This window comes from Neodiprion fabricii, chromosome 6, assembly GCF_021155785.1.
Source record: "Neodiprion fabricii isolate iyNeoFabr1 chromosome 6, iyNeoFabr1.1, whole genome shotgun sequence".
Taxonomy (NCBI): Eukaryota; Metazoa; Arthropoda; class Insecta; order Hymenoptera; family Diprionidae; genus Neodiprion; species Neodiprion fabricii.
The window spans coordinates 28226088-28244696 of record NC_060244.1 but is presented as its reverse complement, the minus strand read 5'-3'; the positions used below and the strand labels follow the sequence as shown (position 1 = coordinate 28244696).

Here is an 18609-nt window from a genome sequence, read left to right as displayed (position 1 = left end):
GGGCATTTCTATAGATTTATTACAGGCATCTGTAGCAGCTCGAGATAATACGCGAACTACCTGAGCAGGTAATCAGTTGAGATAAGTTATCTGCTGTATTTTATGTAGCGTAATACACACATGTGTGTGTGTGTATATATATATATATATATATGTATAAAATATTGATAATACAAACATTTAGAATTCGGATTGTTTTCCAAAAAATCGTAACAGCGAATTTGTATAAGATTAGAATTTACGCGGGACTGAAAAAATAGTTGTGCAAGTGGGCACGGAGCCAGTGAATTCTCGGTTAAAATTAACCAGCCATTAATTAAACAGGTGAGCTATAGTCCTACCGCCTTTTAATTGGATGTATACGATTTACGTTCATTTCTACATGTCAAGTTGTACGTACGCACATATATATATATACCTACATATATACGTCTGTCGCCTTTAATTCACTAGCGCGCCACGCTGTGCTTTAATTCCGTTATTAATGAGTCTTAAATCACTTGGAACGTACTTCCACCGGAATTTTGCAAGAAACAGTTGCAAGAAAAGAAAAATCAGGTAAAACGGAAGTAACACGAATCCAAATTGTCTCCGATATCCAAATGCAGTGTTTCTCTATTACGTATTTGCACTTCATTTTCACGATGTAGAATTCATTCGCCATATGTATCCGATGATGGTAGTAGAACAGAGAAAGAAAGAATGTTCTCTGGTAAACCGTACGGGAGTCGTTCATACGTAAAATAAATTTTAAAAAATAAAAATAATAACCACCGATCGTCCTCGGTATCCTATATCTACTTGAACGATGTCATTACATATGACTGGTGAAATTGTGATAATATTTCATACGTGTACACCTGCACAACATATATTTGAGATTGTAAAAGTCGGAAAAGTATTCGGAAAGGAATTTTCATGGCCAATAATAAAGTGTACTGATGGAGTAGCGGGTCTCTGGACGAGTCATTCAACATTTTATCGCTTTATTAAAGACTCATGTGGGTCAGTTTCTTTTTTACAACCACGGCTCTTGCGCATAATTTCTTATTTATTTTTTCTCTCCAGGTATCTTACGATCTCAGACACGTGGCTATGGATCCGCGTTTCATCGCCTCTGGCAATTAATTATTTGCTTGAAAAATCACGGTTTTAAAGGGGCGACGTTGAACTTCCGAATTTGAAAACTTCCGAAAGCGGCTGATTCCGAATTATTTGATGGCGAAACTTGAGGTGAAGAAATCAAATCTTTACTTAGCAGCAAAGTTGCGAATGGTCGGAAACCAGTCGGCTCAAAATTACGAACTAACTGCAAGATTCTGGCAATTCGGGTTACGATAGAGCAAAATTCCGAGAAATAAGGGTTCCATGGAGTAAAGTTCCGAAAATCAAAATATATTCAGACAGCGTAGTTTAATCTACAAATGGGTGTAAGGAATCAAAAAAACCGAGAATCAGAATCAGCAGGATTCCGGAGGTAAGAATATGGAAAATCCAAAACAAAGACGAATCAAAGTAGTGAAATTTCGCCAAGCCAGAAATTCACGGAACTGAAAATCGTCCGTCTTTCAGAATTTCAATGTTTCAGATTGTTAAATCTTTTCATTTTCGCACTTTCGGAACTTTGAACGTCGAAAAAAAATTCGCAATCTGACGCTTTTGAAACTTTACAAATCCGGATTTTCAACCCCGCCCCATTTTCAACCGTTTGACAAACGATCATTGGCGCATATTCGGCGGCAACAGTCACTTGCAAGAATGGATCCGAGTAACTACAAGACCGGAGCAAGGCGAGCAACGACTTGCAAGTATGTAAGTATAATAACTGCAGACCGGAGAAGAAGAGAGAAGAACAGGTTATCCGAGTGGGGAAAGGAAGGTTGCCGTCGGCATCGACGTCGTCGTCGAGCGTCGTTCAACGAGCTGCTGGGTTGCTCGGGTATAGATATTATAACATACCCAACACACGTCTCGAGCCACGTGTAGAAACACGTCTAGTTTCGTAAAGAATCGGGTCTGTAACCCAAATATAATTCAAAGATCTCGTATGTTTGGAAAATTTATCGGAATTCCTTGTGAAAAAATATTCTGTCGTAGGTAGGTATAAAATATTTCGAAGACCATTCAAATTTCCGAAAAAAAACTCCACTCAATATTTGTACTTGTAAAATTATGACGGAGGAAATCATTTAGAAACAGAATCGTCGACGATTCTTGTTGGAAAATATTGAAAAATAGAAAAATGAAAATAAAAATCGCTCGACATGGTAAAAATTTAAGAAGAAACATTTCTACCAATTCTATCGTCGCGTGGTTGTTCCTCGTATCTAATCGACACGGATCACAAGAGAGACGCGCCACGTTTGTTCGGTATATTTTTAGTTGGAATATTTATTTGGTAACCTCGATTGACCGGCTGGCTGCCGCGACTATCATCGTGATTGCGTAACACGAGGACGCCTCGAGTGTAGTAAAGCTCGTGTAGTAAACAAGGAGACGCGTGCCGAGAGAGGCGCGATAAATTAAATACGTATCGCATACCTGTAGGTATGTCACGAGGTTCAACGTTACACGCATGGTAATTTACGCGTGACGTGGGCGTTTGTGCGTTTCGGTCCACGCGTAGGTGATGAGGTGAAAGATGAAGAAAAAAAAAACAAATAAATAAAATAGAAAAAAAAAACAAAAAAAAAAAAAAAACTCTTCGAGAAACCCCGAGACTGTACAGTTACGTTGAAGAAATGGAAGTAGAAGGAAAACACGTCGGGTCGGCAAAAAAAAAAAAAAAATATACATATACATGTGTATACATATGTGCGCAAAATATTTATATGAAATAATAATTTATACCCGGCATAAATTGTATTCAAAAATAATAAATAAGACAAATCATATTACATGCGTGTTATATTCGTGAGAGAGTTAACAGCGTTAATTAATCACTGGCGAAACACGCGAGTTTAACTCGGTACGATCGATGAAAAAAAATAATATAATAATAATTATTATTATTATTATCCGAAAATAGTTTGTGCATTGAGTCACTGTTGTAAAGCTATGAAATTCGCTGCGGAATCGATTGGGTCGAGAATCAATAACGCCGTCGTTGATAATTGATAGTTAATCAATAATTCAGAGAGTTAGTAAAAAAACCGAGAACAAATGAAACGTCAATTTTAGATTGATTAATTGTTTTGACTTTGATAACCGGTAGATTTTTTTTGCTCTTTTTTTTTTGAAAATTGTTCTAAAAATGAGAAAAATATCGTTGAATAATCGTAACGAATGGCGTTCAATTTTCTAGATCCATGTCTTAAACCGTGAAAATTTCACTTGACATTCAGTTTGCAACGAGACAGCGAGACTCGTCTGCCGAAGAATTGGCTCCGATCGCGTGTCAACCGGGTAGCCTTCTTAATATAAAACAATTTTACGCAACTGCAGCCAATAAATGCGGAACAGCCCCGAGAATAAAGAATAGGAATGCGTGTTGCCTCAATTTACAGTGCAGCTAAATTAATGCGCTTTTACATACGGATAGCACGTAGTTTATATTTATTTTTCGTTTTAATTATTGAATCGTTTTTCAATCAAGAATTCGTGTCGCAATTGCGAATGTAATTTCCAATTGCTTTGTTTAGTTTCGCGTTTGTAGACGCGATTCGTGCAGAATTGAATCGATTAAAAGTGACGATTTTTCGAATGAGTTCATCAATTTTATTAGGAAGAAATGCAACGAAGCCTTCTATAAATGCCTCATACGTAATTCAGTGGAAACCGGAATCTAGATGAGGATAAAATGTTCGCATTTAACACAAATACGCTACACCTGTAGTCTTATAACTATTGGAATGACACATTATTCCTATGACTCTGGGTTACAAGAACGTTATTTCGGCGCGTATCGTGTCAATTTGACATTCACCTTGCGATTACGTTGTATATATGTGTATGCGTGAGTGTATATATACCTAAAGTCGTTGTATACGTATATATTAGGTTGTACCGCAGTCAATGACAAGTGTTTCTTGTTTTCTTTTCTTTCTTTCTGATTTTTTTTTTTTATTCTTGTTATCTTTATCTCTCTCTCTCTCTCTCTCTCTCTTTCGTTTTCTTTGTGCGTGCGTCCGTTTTTCCTTCGACGCTAGCTACGTGTATGTATGTATATATATGCATAATATTCCACAATACACACATTTGCATAAATAAATAACATTACAATATTAAACCAGCAACAAAAACACACTTGACATGCCATCGTAATGCCATATTACACGCATATATATCGCACTATGGTGCTGTTGCAGGTTCTTTACTACGTTACCATGTATACGAACGAAATGGAAAAAGAAGAGAAGAGAAAAAACTTACTCAAAACAAATGCAGTCATCCCATGGTACAGGACTGCACATGGCCTTTACATGCATATTGATTAAACCTACGCTTTCGCGCCTGCGTCTGTTATGTGTAAACAAAAAAAAAAAAAACAACACAACAAATAACGCATTATATACCTGTTAGAGTAGCAACGCGAAAGTATCAGAGTCCCAAAATTATTTAAAAAAAATAACACACAACACTTAAATATGATAAAGCTTCTTCCAAGTCGAGTATACGTATATACCTATGTACCGAAGTTAATTACTATTTTTCACGACAATTGCTGTTGAGTGAACAGATTTGTCACTCCAGACAACGTGCAGCAGCACAGCACACCGCATTTTCTATACGTGTATCGGAATGTCAACATTACAGGTTTTTAGACTACCTACCGTACGCACAGTTGAAATATGATATTATCGCTCCCGCGCAATCTCAGAGACTCGTGAAAAGTTAACAAAATTATCGAGCGGTCTGTAAACGTCGTCTCTAATATTTTCAAGCTTCGAGTATTATTCACATACGTACGATATACATACATGTATGTATGATCGAGTATATAGGTTGTATGTTCAAGATTACACGAGAAGAACAAAGGAGCGTGAAAGATACCAGCTAGCGGTGTGATATATACGCGTACACAACTTTAGTATCGTTTGTCAGATTTTTCTATAAATTCGACTCTGTTCCTCACTTCCCAAATTTCGAGATAAGATTCCCCGTAAAAATACGAGTCGGTAATTCTTTTGCGCGAACTTTGTACGACGCACGGTTTTCGAGCTACGAAGAATTTCCGCCACCGACCAATCAGCGAGCTTCTGCAGTACCGGCAGATAGGCGGCAGCACTTGCCAACGCTCTCCCGATTGGTCGAGCCGAGAAACTCTCTAACTCGGTGGATATCGGTCCCTCAGAGTTCTCGCAAAGGGATTTTCGTCTCAATTTTTAACGAGGAATCACCTGATCCTAAAGAAACCTGTGAAATACGAAATGGGGTCAGACGTGTGACTCGTTGAATTCGCAGAGCCGAGTCGTATAACGAAGAGAAATTCACTGGTCTACCCCTGCAGCGGAATCTTATCCCGTAAAATCTCGACAAACAATACCCATGACGTGTGTACGTGTATAAAGAAAGGCGAATAAGGGTGTACCGTTAACTTCGGCATAGCCGTACAATAAGAAGCATGGTGGCGGTTTAAAAGCGGCAGCAGCAGCAGCAGCAATATCGCGGTTGCATTTAACTCTCTATTTTCCTTTTCAGAGGTCGTATTCGCCGTTCCCTCGTCGTTTTCTTCTCCTCCTTCTCTCCTCCGCATCCTCCTCCCCCTTCTTCGTCTCGGCTCTTCTTTTTACACACATATATGTATCGCTTCTTTTCTCCTGCAGGCAGCTCCGCTTTTGTCGTTGCACCGGCGCGTCGGCACGTCCTGGCGCCTTCTTCTTTACTTCGGGATTCCATTTGGGGCCCGTAGAGTTCAACGACTCCTCTCCTCTTCGATTCTGCGAGCGAGCAAGAAGGCCCTGCTTGCACCTCACAATCAGCCCGCGGCAACGGCGGGCGGCGATATTCGCCAAGTGCAACCGCAGAAGTAACGGAGCGCATCGTTCCGAAGTGGAGTAGGGGGGTAGAAGAGGAAAAGGGGCATCGTTACGTCGGAATACAAGGCCCGCCGTTTGTACGGGCCCCTTTCTTCGGTCTCGGTACACGACCACCTACCCGCTGTGGATAGGTACCTACTCGGCTTTAAAGAAACCGCGGCACGCGCTTCTGCATACCTGCCTGTTTGTAAATACCCGTTTTGTGAGTCTGGAGTTTAGCGATCGAAGGAAGATTGTCCGAAGCCTGACGGACGAGGAGGAGGAGGAGGAGGTATTGCTGAAATATACGAGCAACGGAACTTCGGACTTTTAACCGTTTTACCCGCGGGTACGTCGTTATATTCGAAATGAGAGAGAAAAAAATCCCGAAAAATCGAGAGAGAAAAATGAAAAAATTGTATAATAATATTGCAAACGGAGCTATACGATTGATTGTGCAATGCAACGTGCATTATGCGTAAAAAAAAAGAACACAAAAAAAATTAAACGGTGTTTCGATCGTCGACAACGTCACGCGCAAGGGTCGTCTGCAAATTAATGAGGACTGTTAAATCCATCTATTCGGGATAATGAGCAGAGGTTTCGACTCATTCGTACCGGAACTCCTTGGGCAAAGGTCAACACACCAAGTCAGTCAGTCGGTCAGTCGGTAAGGCAAATGGACAGGCAGTAAGTACGTTGTGGAGAGCTTACCGAACCCACGAGAGTTAAGGGTTAACACCACTGCGAGAGCAAAAGAAGACCGCTTTTTTGAACATTTTTTATTATTTTTTTGGTTGGAAGAAAAGGTAATAAGATAATATTATTTAAAGAAAAAAATTATTATCGATAAATATTAAAAAATGGCCACACTGGAGCCATTCTCGCACGCAGTGTAATTGGTGCAACTTTGAAAGTGGAAAAAAAATCACTTAATCTACGTATTAATAGGTACCGAAATGCGCAAGAGATTTCAATAATATTGATTTTATGTATAATTGACGAGTATTTGAATGAAAATGTTGAACTTTCAACCACAGAGAGGGCTCTTATTTGTTAATAAATAATCTCTAAATTAGCTTATCGCAAAAATCCCGAGGAATTTCTGTAGCTGTTAATACGTAGATCAAGTGATTTTTTAGTTTCGTTTTTACAAATTCAAATATTATTATGTTATTACCTTTTCTTCCAACCAATAATAATTGTGCCTTTTTTTAAGGTTTTACAGTTTTACATTGGTGTTATCTCTTAAATAGGTGTATTAATAATACCCACGACAAGATACTCAATTTTATAATATTCCCGTGCGTCATTTTCTCTCTCCGTTCCTCCATTCACCCCAATTCTGAAAAATCATGTAACATAACGCCGATCTCGGTGTTATAATCGTTGCAATAATTGTCGGTGTGTGGATACAACGAAAGAGAGAAAAGATATAATATACGTCTAATTCGTCCAACAGTTACGAGCAGAAAAGAAAAGTAAGAGAAGGAAAGAAGAGAAAATAAGGAACGGATATCAAACGTTAGACTTCCATTGTTGTCATTATTCTTGTTTCTTTACTTGTTGTTGTTGTTGTTGTTGTTTAATACGTACACCAGGTTGGGTCCAACCAAGAAAAACCATAATTTCGCGATTATAGGATTGTTTGAAGTTCAGTAAACTGTATCAAGCCAAATCGTACTTGTAATTTGAAATGTTAAAAACATTCGATTCTTTCACGATGTTTCGTTACGAACTTCGATCTCGTGTTTATGTAACACAATTTGACGAAGCTCGTAACGTGCATGTGCGTGTGTTTCGTGTCAGTCGCGTGAATATGCAGCCAACGCTCGTAACACATTCGTAATCACACGTATGTGAATCCCACGAGATAAGTTGCACAATGTGTGATATGCAACAGAAGCGTTACACGCGCGTGTATAAAAGCCGAGGAGACAACGCGGAAGTGTCGCGACGGCTGTTGCGCGTGGTGCGTTGGTCAGTAAAGTAGGTACGTATAGTCGTGGCTGGTGGTGTGGTGTGGAATAGCGCCAAACGCCGAGCAACAACGATCGTCGTCAACTGCGGTAACGAAGCGCCGAATCAAATTAAATCAAATTAAACCAAACCGGACCGAACTGAACCAGCGGACTCTAGAACCGCGAATCGCAATCACGGACACCACGGACCAGGTTCCAGTTATCCTTCAAATTCCTACCCTCAAATGGGGAAGAAGAAAGAAATTCGCAAAGTATGCCACACGTTACGTATAATATACGAATCTGCTGGGGTGTTTAAAAAAAAAAAACTCAAAATTTCCATTTAGGTATAATAATAAGCCGGTTAAAATTTGAGGTCTTAATATTAACATTAAGAAGCTGCGCATCGCAATTTCCTATTTTCCTATTTATATAAGAATAACAACGTCGGGGAAAAACGTTTTTTGCTCTTCCTGATTTTTATAACCAGCTAACGATGCGACGTACAGAAAACTCACAGATATACTTTTTTAGAGAGTTGAAAGCTCGTCAAAAGTAGGTTTCTTAATCAATTTACGATAAATCTACTCTTTCAAACGTTATTTAAGGTCCTTATTGTTTTTCAAACAACCTGATACGTATGTACCAATAACGCGAGTTAATGAAAATGTAACCGTGTGCAAATTGCTCGCAGAAAGGGAATTGAAAATTTTTTCCGACATGGATTCACCGTCAGTCGCAAAGATTATTTCTACATCACTACACGTACAACGGTGCAAAATTTCAAGTTCATAGCAGCGGCGGCGCGTAATTTGTCCTTGGTTCGAGTCGATGATCCGCTGCTGATGCTGTGTTGAACGGTTCCTGCATAGCAGGAGTAAGGTACTGAGAATCATATGTAGAATGACAAGAAAAAAAAAAAAAAAAACACTGACGAGGAGACGGAGAATAAACAGCGAAAAAGAGAAAAAAGAATACGTTTCAACAATACTGAGTATCCATGGTTTGTTTTACCCGTGAATATTGTTTTTTGGGTTGTTACGAACGATTGAAAGTTGTATGTATACACAAATGTAAGACATGCAGATACATTGTTCGAGTAAAATTTCATGGCGCGGGTTTAAAAATTTAGCAAATATTTGACAGAAAAGATCAGACACTTTTTTATGAACACGAGAATAAAAAATTTCCCCTGCACCAGACGAAAATTAAAGTAAAGATTCCAGTCGACACTTTTTTACGAACGTATTGAAATTTGTGTAATCCTGTTTTATGAATCTATAGATCAATGGTGCATTGATAAAAAGTGGAATCTACGTATAATGTATTAAGAATATTGAATATTATATGTACGAAGTGTGATGTAAAGTGAAGTTTGAAAAAATGTGTTAATTTCTAATGGGAGAACTTCAAACCTGGCATGTATCGTGTACCAAAAAATTATAATAAATCATCAACGCATTCGCACAAATTATTATAATTTCCAAGAAGCTTCTTTCGGGTATGAGGTGTTGTTGCACGAATGCCATGCCTCTCTCGCATTACGCATTTCAAGAGCCGAAAGCGCGATTAAGGCGAGAATCGAGTTTAGCAGAGGTATGCGGCAGGTATGTAGGTGCACATATTTTACCCGTTACACAGCCCACAAAAGATGCGCGAAGCCGTCCTTCCTTCCTGTCCCGGTTGACGCGTAACCCAGTTTTTCTTTCTCGAATGAAACGCGCGCGTGAGAGCGACGTAACACGATAACATAAGTAACGGGACGAAGGGAACGCGAAGAGCCCTTTTCGTATATTTTTTTTTTTTTTTTTCTTCTCCGTTTTTCGAACACGTGCCGAAAAATCTACGCGTAATTATCGTGAGTAAGAAAAGCATCGATCGGTCGATATTATCGGTTTGGAAAGAAGAGGGCGGTTTTTTGAAACTCATGAACAGATACGTATTTTGATTTAAAGCTACCTTTCACCTCGCGAAACCGTCGAGAGAACGAAACAACTGTGACGAATATCTGCATCAGGGTTTATGATTTGGAAGCGGCATTTTTTTTCGGTCCTTCTTCTCAATTCTCGCGAAAGGATGCAATCTTTTAGAGTAAATATTAAAATACCAGTTATGCGGAACAGCATTTATTGAATTCTTTATACGATATGTTTGCAGAACAGAAAGTTGATGTCTTAAAAATGGGACCGAGTGGTCATGGTTCGCAAAAGAAACGACGAAAAGAAAATAACTACTTCCATATGTTATTTAATTGATGGGGAGATTCGGAATTCGTAGAACGGTTGTTTAAAATTATATAATTTGAGAGATGATGTAGTTTGGCTGAGATTTTTTTTTTTTATTTCTTTGCCATATACACGTTTTTTTGACGATAGCAAGAAAGAAACGAAGCAATTTACTTCCAAATGAATAAAAAAAAAAAAAAAAAAAACCGACAAAAAATGTATAACAAATTAAAACCTCGCAAGTTACATAATTTAAAAGTGGAGAGCCTGTTAGACTAGATAAGCTAGATAGACTCAGCGTCTGATTCACGATCGTAGAAAATAAAAGTCATGTATAATCACATATGATCTGATAAAAATTTAAAAAAAAATAAAATTTACAAAAACGAAAAAAACGTTGTAGACATTATTATTAAAAACCAAAGAATTAAATTACAAATTATCGAACTTTTAAAGGCAGTACCCTCAGAGTATATATGCACAATGAGAATATTTTATAATTTACAGTTATTTGTTCACCTCCTCGCTTGTCTCTTTATACTTTTTCGTTCGTATTTTAAAACTGAAAACGAGTGATCACATCGACGAAGAATATCGAACTTTGGTCGTTCACGCCAAGCTCAGCCACGCGAAAATCTGACATGCGCAAAGACTTTGTTTGGAATAGAAGCACTAGTTTCGACCAAGTTTCATTGATTAGACCCGTCCCGTGGGCGCTGTTTCTGGCAAATGTAATCCTCTCTCTCTCTCTCTCTCTCTCTCTCTCTCTCTCTTTCTGTCTTTCTTTTTCTCGTCGTCAGGCTGATCGTCATGACTCGAATAAATCGTACCTGCAGCCTTCGCGCACTTTTTTCAGCAGCAAAATAATCCTGTTCATTAATAATAGCATCCGGCAATATGCGAGATTGAACAGTGACTCCTACTCCTCTCAAAGATACCATCTCACGTATCTATCGTGTAATATATATATACACACACACACACATAATTTCGACAGGATTTTACGCAACAACTTTGTACCACATAGTAGAAATCTAACGCGCACTTAGCAAGTGTTGACATAAAGCACGATTAAACGTCACAATATTATCGTATAACAATAATCCATAAGGAAAATAAAGAGAGAGAAAAAAAAAATAATTGTAGCGCTAAAACATATAAGTTTAGGCGTCGAAAAATGAGGACAAGAGAAGAAGAATCGGCTTATAACTCACGTTCCGAGATACCTCATCGGAGTTTTCGGTGGGAGAAGCGTGTTGTGTAATAGAAACGCGATTCACGCACGAGAAGAGACGAAGAAGGAAAAAAAAAAATGTAAAAATTAGAAATTCCGAGGTCGAGCGACTATGCAGGTCGTTTGGCACGGAATGCCCCATATATACGCACTTGCCAGTATCTGTATATAATTATTATATACGTGGGTATCGAGTGTTGTCGTCTCGTAATAACTGTACAGCAGATAATGAGTCGTTCCTCCACCGATAAGTAGGAGATCCGTATAAAAACAAATTTGCTATTCCGAGCAAGAAGTATAATATGCAATAAGAAGGAGATAACGGAGGACGGGAGAAGAAGAGTTGAGCCGGTGTACCTGCCTCCATCGGATCCTTTGGAATGTCGCAAGTTCGTAACCGTTATAGACTACTGACCGTTAACCACGTAGGTACGTACCTACCTACATCCATGCACGAACGAATGCACGCCTCCTACGAGCCGTGCCGATGGGCTGTCCTTCGCGTAAATAAACCGAAACACAACGGTCTTTGGTGTGGGCGTCCTTATTACACTTATTTTATAACTGCGCAAGTGTAACAGCAATTAACAATGCAGATAAGGTTTGTCGGACAAGGTTCTGTCGGTTGAAAACGTTCGAAACGACGCGGGCCGATCGTCTGTAGTGCAACTTATAACTACGTTCGTATTTCAGTTTCTCGATTCCGCAACAAGCATGAAATTCAGACAAAACCAGGGTGGCGATGATTTTTCTTAAAACAAAATTCCCCGACTTTTTCCCGTCGAAACATTCCGAATATCCCGACGTTTTTTTCATAAAACTTACAACCTGGTTGCCAAAAGCTCAAAAGAGAAGTTGCGCACCTTGAATATGTAAATTTTGGTGTAAAAGACACGTAGTATCGATTCGTTTCACAAGAATAATTAGATATTGAAGAAATACCGTTTCCGAAAGTTAGTTTTACTGAATTTACGATGCATAGCTGAAGTTGCTGCTGAAGAACTATTGATTAAAAAATTACCTCTTTCCCTATGGTCAATCGTAATTACCTGACTATTCCCGGTTTTTCCCCTCTATCGCCACCCTCGAATCACTTCCAGCGACACTATTTGCAAAATCTCACTAGGTATGCGATCGATATTTTCCTTGGACAATATCAATCATAATCCCTTCGAACTAATCGCCTGCATATTCTCTGGCAGTTACTTGTCTGCAGAAAAGGGAAAAATTCTTTTTCGGTACAGGACTCTCGAAAGGCGGTGAAGAATTAAAAATTCCTAGATCTATGAAAATCGCGAAGTTGAAGTTGGCCATGTTATAGTAACGAAATGTTGCGAAAAAATCACTACATTCTTATTTTTAGAATGATTTTAAAGTAACTAGGGTTGCAAAATATAAGTATGCTTGGTTTCATTACGGTTTAGTGAATTTCAAACAGTTCAAAAATTGCAAAGTAACGGTTTTTCCTAAGCATGAATCGTTACGATAACGTTACCAACTTCAAGACGATTAAAAATCAGCATCGTTGCAAACTTCAGCTTGATCTAACCTGCCGTTCGCTGTTCGTCGAAAAGGGGGTGTGGCAGGCATAACCGCGTCACTTGTAACATTAGGCGATGTGAATAGAAAAGGAGAAAAATTTCCGGCGGAGTGTTTCGAGACAAGGAACGGAACACAATCGTCGCGATCCTGGTGAGGATACACCCAGAAGAATAGAATTTCGCAGTTTCTCTATGCGTATAACATACGTGCAGAGACAGCTTAGCCGATGGAATAGAAGATCGCGTTCTCCGTTCTCATCGTCTTCGTCTTCTTTTGACTCGTCTAAAAATACGGCAACGGTCGCACGGGGTGTGCAGCATATACGCTACACGTATAAATAGAGCCCGCGTCCTCCAAAGAGAAACACACAGGCCATACTACGAGATACAGCCACGTAGGACGTGCAAAGGTGTTGTAGAAGAAGAAGAAGAAGAAGAAGAAGAACAAGAAGCGTGGGTACGGCGGCCGCGTGTGAGAAACGCTAGGGAATAATCCATCGAGCCGAAAGCAAAGACGGCAAGAACTACCTAATCGTTAGGAAATAATACACGGAAAGGTCGTTCGAAGCGTCGTTTTGAGGTGATGGTCATTACGATTATCGCGGCAAAGAATCACGTTGAAGTTAGTAACGTTATCGTAACGATTCACGCTGAGATAAAATCGTTATTTCGCAATATTCGAACTGTTTGAAATTCGATACACCGTAATAAGACGAAACACTAATTTTTTTTCCCTAAATGTTTGGATACGACAACGTTTGCTAAAACTTCAAGCTCGTGCCAAAGAGAAATTCGCCGTTGCTCGGAGCGAAAAAGAAGACATACATACATCAGGTGTCGACCAGTGATCGGTATTAACTTTAATTATTATCAATCGTCCGATGGACGCAGCGTTATCTTCCGCACCTGTATCGATTAGGGATTATTATCGTTATCGATAGAGCAGAATCCTCTCTCACCTGAAGATCGTCGTTGGCGTTATCCCTGTGACTGGCCGCACGTATAACACCGGCACGCCAACCCCACTCACTGATTTTATTCACCTTTAACTTGGCAAAACCACTCACGGATAGAAATCTTTTACCGACGATCTCCTCGCGGTACTTGTAAGCCATTATACACGCGTACCGTGGATCTATCCCTTACTAATTACCCACACATCCGTCTAATCGCACTGTCACGATTTTATTATTTTACCGTTGTTCTTTTATTGTCGTGTATATTATAATATACTGTACAACGATCGAAACACGGCACAACACACACACGCGCACTCGCACATACAGATCCGGGGATCCTCGCACTAAATCCCTGCAGGTATTCTTCTTGGTCTTCCTCTTCTTAGTTTTATTATTACTATTGTTGTTGTTGTTATTATTATTCTTGCTCCTCAGCGCGGTTACGGAGAAAACAAAAAACAATCGATGACGGAGGTGGAAAAAAAAAATGATGAAGAAAGAAAAAAAAACCAACTTTGAAACACTGAGAATGAAACTCGTACTTCACACTGCACGGCACGATAACTGGACAGCGATAGATCTTCTCTGTCCTCTCTTGTCTCCTAGATTCCCTCGTGAGTTGTTGGTAGTCCGCTGAAAATACGTCAGTCGACAAACGACAGGATGAAGAAGAAGAAGAACAACAACAACTGCAGCACTAGCATCGGCAACAACTGGTTCTTGTGCGGAAAATTGACAGTTCCGTCGTCTTCCTCGGGGTGTTTTTACCGCTGTTTCGCCGTTCTTTCAGTCTGGTCGTGATTGTTGTGATAACCGAGAGTGCAATAAAGGGCGCAAATACACCACCGCATCTCGTCACCTCGTTTCCGTTTTCTCCCTCCTCTCTTTTCCAATTTTCTTCGTTCACTCGTCGCCGCTGTTCGTTTGTTTATTTTTTCGCGGGAAACCTCGTATATCGTATTATTCGTCGGAGAACGCGCTGTTGTGCTGCTTCGCGGCCGACTCAATCATAGTCTGAGGCACACATGACCGCGCAGTGATATCGCGTAGCGCTTACTGCCGGATAGAAGGCCGAAGGAGGTAGGAACCGCTGCCTCTGCTGCTGCCGTTGACGGCCGGCGCTCGCGAGACTCGGGAACTCGCCGTCGGTCCGTCCGTCCGTCCGTCCGTCGCTCGCGAAGCGAAACGAAGCGAACCGGAGCGGCGCGGCGCGGCGGGGAAACTCCGCACTACGGAACACATCGCGAGGTGGCGCGGTGAAGGGGGAGGGGGGGGTGGGTGTTCCAGTCGCGCCGATCCTCCTCCTCTTCTTCTTCTTCTTCTTCTTCTTCTTGTTCTTCTTCGGTCGCCATTAACCTTTACCCTGTCACATCACATGTTGTCTTTGGTGATCGCGTGATTTCTTTTTATGTTTATGTTTTTTTAAACTAGATGGCGCGCGGCTTTCTCCCAAATGAATAATTGAGTGAACAAAGTATTGGATCTTCGGTTAGAAGCCTGAGACAACGTTCGTGAATTTTTTTAAAATTTTTGGAACACTTAGAATAGCGAAAATAAGGGTGAGAAGCGAAAGATTGCATGTGATAGACGATTGGTGTACTGAAAACCATGTAAGGCACGGTAAGGGTTTTAGATCGACCCAAGTTTCGGATTCGGTTTCTATTTCGGCCAGTTTAGACCAAAAATGACGGTTTTGGCCAGAGATTGAAAATTTAATAAAATTTTAAAGCAATTAGATACTTAAGTTTCGGTTTCGGTTATGCTTTCGGCCGAAACTAGAAGGGGAATCGAATATTCGATTATACGGTTTTAGGTTTCACGATCAGTTGAAAATCGTGTTTCGGTCGGACACTAGTTACCATCCACAATATTCTTTTTAAAAATATCCCCGGAAAAAAAAACCATGAAACCTCATTAAAAAAATTCCCCCTGCGGAATTTTACATTCTCACCCAGATTTTCATCGAATCGTCAAAATTACACATTTAATCGTCAATTTTGGATATTTGGATATTTGGATTGGCCAGGGGTGATTTTGTCATACGGGGATTTTATCCACAAGAATTTTTTGCCCAGATTTTACCTGGGAGATTTTGAGCGGCAACCTCTTCTTTTTCTTCTTCTTCTTCTTCTTCATCATCATCATCATCGTTTCGCGAGCCTCAATTAATCACGTCTATGATGCACGGATGATTTATCGACGGGTGGCTAGTTATTCATTCGTAAGTACGGAGGCGAGACTCTGATCGTCTCGAAATGTCTACCTCTTGCCCCACGATCGGCCGGCTGCCAACGCTCTTCGCCTTTCATACTGTACATAAAATATCTTATACCTACGCAAGTCGTACGTAGATGCATACGTGTTGTTGCGAACCTTGCGACCTTCCTCTGCTCGCATCTTCGGACGAGGTGATGCGGATCATGCCGCCTATTTGTTGTGTCTATCATCTAGCTGGCTCTATAAACACCCTGTCCAAGGCCGTTTGAAATCCCCTCCCGATCCCGTTTCCTGCTCATTCCTCTCTACACTTACTTACACTTTTTTTCGTAATATGTATTCAAATTTGAGGCCGTGTTGTTTTCGTACTTACAGCTACTTTCGTGTCTGTTTAAATGACTGTACGTATGGCTAGTTTGATGAATTACCTCTTTCATTTTGCGTTGTTGCTATGGCTTGCGAGAGATTTGATGTCCTCGTCTCGTTGTTTGCTCATCTTGAAAATGCCACGAAATCTAATATATATATGTATACATATGCGAAGACACGCGTAAACTTGAAACGGGTTTGACCGTTTTCGTTTCAGCGAAAAAACAAAACTAGTTGTTCTATGCCATGGTATACCTATGCTTGTAAGAATGTTCGTTCGAAATGAAAATTGTATGTTGAATAAATTTAGGAACACCGAACAAGAAGAGGCCACTAGGGATTTTTAACGAGTAGTTCCTGAAAGCTGTCTCCAGTTTGGAGGATAATAGAAAAAAATGAATGCTGTTCAGTGCCTTGTAACCTGTACTACAGAATCGCACATAAACAAGAGTATTATTTATACCAGATATTACGATAAAACAAAAGATTGTTTAACCTCGTAAAGTATCTTCTTAATTTACATACTTTTCGTATTTACGCTTCGCAGTCAAACATTTAATTCATGCATTTTGCAGGCTATTTTTGAAACGGCTTTGACAGGTTCGCTGTGGCTGACGTCATAGGCTTACATTACCGACAGAGCATGGCAGAGCGTACTTGGTTGGCACGTGGGAAGATGGCGCTCAAGATCGGCATTAAAGCTGGGCTTTCTAATCGGTTTTGGCTTATGTGATGCAACGCGAGGCTCGATGCCCGTTCATTTGCTCTACAATTTTCAAAAATCTATTCCGAAGATCTGGGTGCTCGAAAATTATTTCTCCTAGCCAAGAACACTTTCCCGAGAATAATCTTTGCACAAGAAACGTGCGCTGCTGTATTTCTTCTCTCCTTTTCACCCGTTTTTTTTTATAACGCAACTTTCCGAACTCCCGGTAAATAGATTGAAATCTCTTAAATCAATTTTGGAGTAACCATTAATTTATTTTTCCCAGGTATAATAGGAACATGGTGTATATTTATAACACTTGCTCGGAACTGCAAGGTGCTCGTTACAATTTCAGAAGATATTTGGCGCGTGAATGTCTGCACCGCGTAATCTATTTCTGAACGAGCGAGAGGCTGATTCAAACAGCTGGCCGAACGCGGCTGCTCCTTGAAATGGAACACAGGGACGCGTCATTTCTCACACTCTCTACATACCGCACGTGGAAATGTGACGACATTGTCCAGATTTCTTTTTTTTTTACATTTATGCATTGTAGTTGGTTTATGTAAATGGGTAACTCTGACTTAAATCTGCAGAAATCTGACATATCTACGTGCATTTTTCAACATTTACCTCGATGATACGAAGTTTCGCGACGCCTGCTGTCTGTTGAACGGGAATTAAATAATTCGAAACGATTCGTACGGTGCAACAGACCGAAACCTATAAACTTGAAAGCAACAGCAGTAGTAATTATCCGTTCTCGTTGCCGAAAAACGTGAAACCGAGTGCTTAGAATAACGTTCAGTCTATTGTTGCACGAAGGCCCTCGAACCGCGTATTTCGATATTCCGATTTCTCCCTGTAATTATGACCTGCAGCGTGACGAATATTAGAAACAATTTAGTGCTCTACAGTTGAAAGTATTGATCGACGGATAGGTAGTTCTGAAAACCGCTATAATTCACGAAAATCAGATACCGTTGGTCAAGAATCGATAAGGCGTATTATCAAACACAGGCCACCTCGCGTATGGCGTATGTATGTACATACATAACAGTAAACATTGACGGTATAGCATATAAACGTAGCATCGAATCGACGGTTGAAAAGGAAACGCCTCGGTTCTTGCGCAACGCTTTACCGAGGTACGATCATGAATAATAATAGTAAGAAAAATAGGCATTCCTCAAAGTCGTAGAAAGCGTTAAAGATCGAGCGGCCACACCGAGAGTTTCCCCGTGCGCGCAACGGTGCAGTACGTGTAGTATATTTAAAAATCGTCGCATCGCGTCGCTCTGAGGTTGGCGGCGAATGAAAACAGGAGTGATGGCGCAGCCGCGGGGCGCGGCGTCGCGAATCAACCGGCTGTGGAAAGAGACGCTGATAAGCGCACCGGAGCGCCGTCTAATATCGCATCATTCGTTGGCGGTTGGAGAA

General features: G+C 40.3%; 1 protein-coding gene across 4 annotated transcripts in view; it reads right to left on the bottom strand.

Moving 5' to 3' along the window:
- LOC124185661 (probable JmjC domain-containing histone demethylation protein 2C) overlaps nucleotides 1-15046 on the bottom strand; it is a 202005-nt gene extending 186959 nt beyond the window's left edge. For 2 of the 4 annotated variants that reach the window (XM_046576626.1, XM_046576627.1), the window contains exon 1: nucleotides 13878-14317. In XM_046576626.1, coding sequence (XP_046432582.1) covers nucleotides 13878-14033 — 156 coding nt within the window. In that variant the 5' untranslated portion in view covers nucleotides 14034-14317. Of the gene's footprint in view, nucleotides 1-13877 lie in introns of all 4 variants that reach the window. The other 2 variants (XM_046576629.1, XM_046576628.1) reach the window with 2 other exon arrangements.
- Between the last annotated feature and the right edge of the window lie 3563 nt (nucleotides 15047-18609).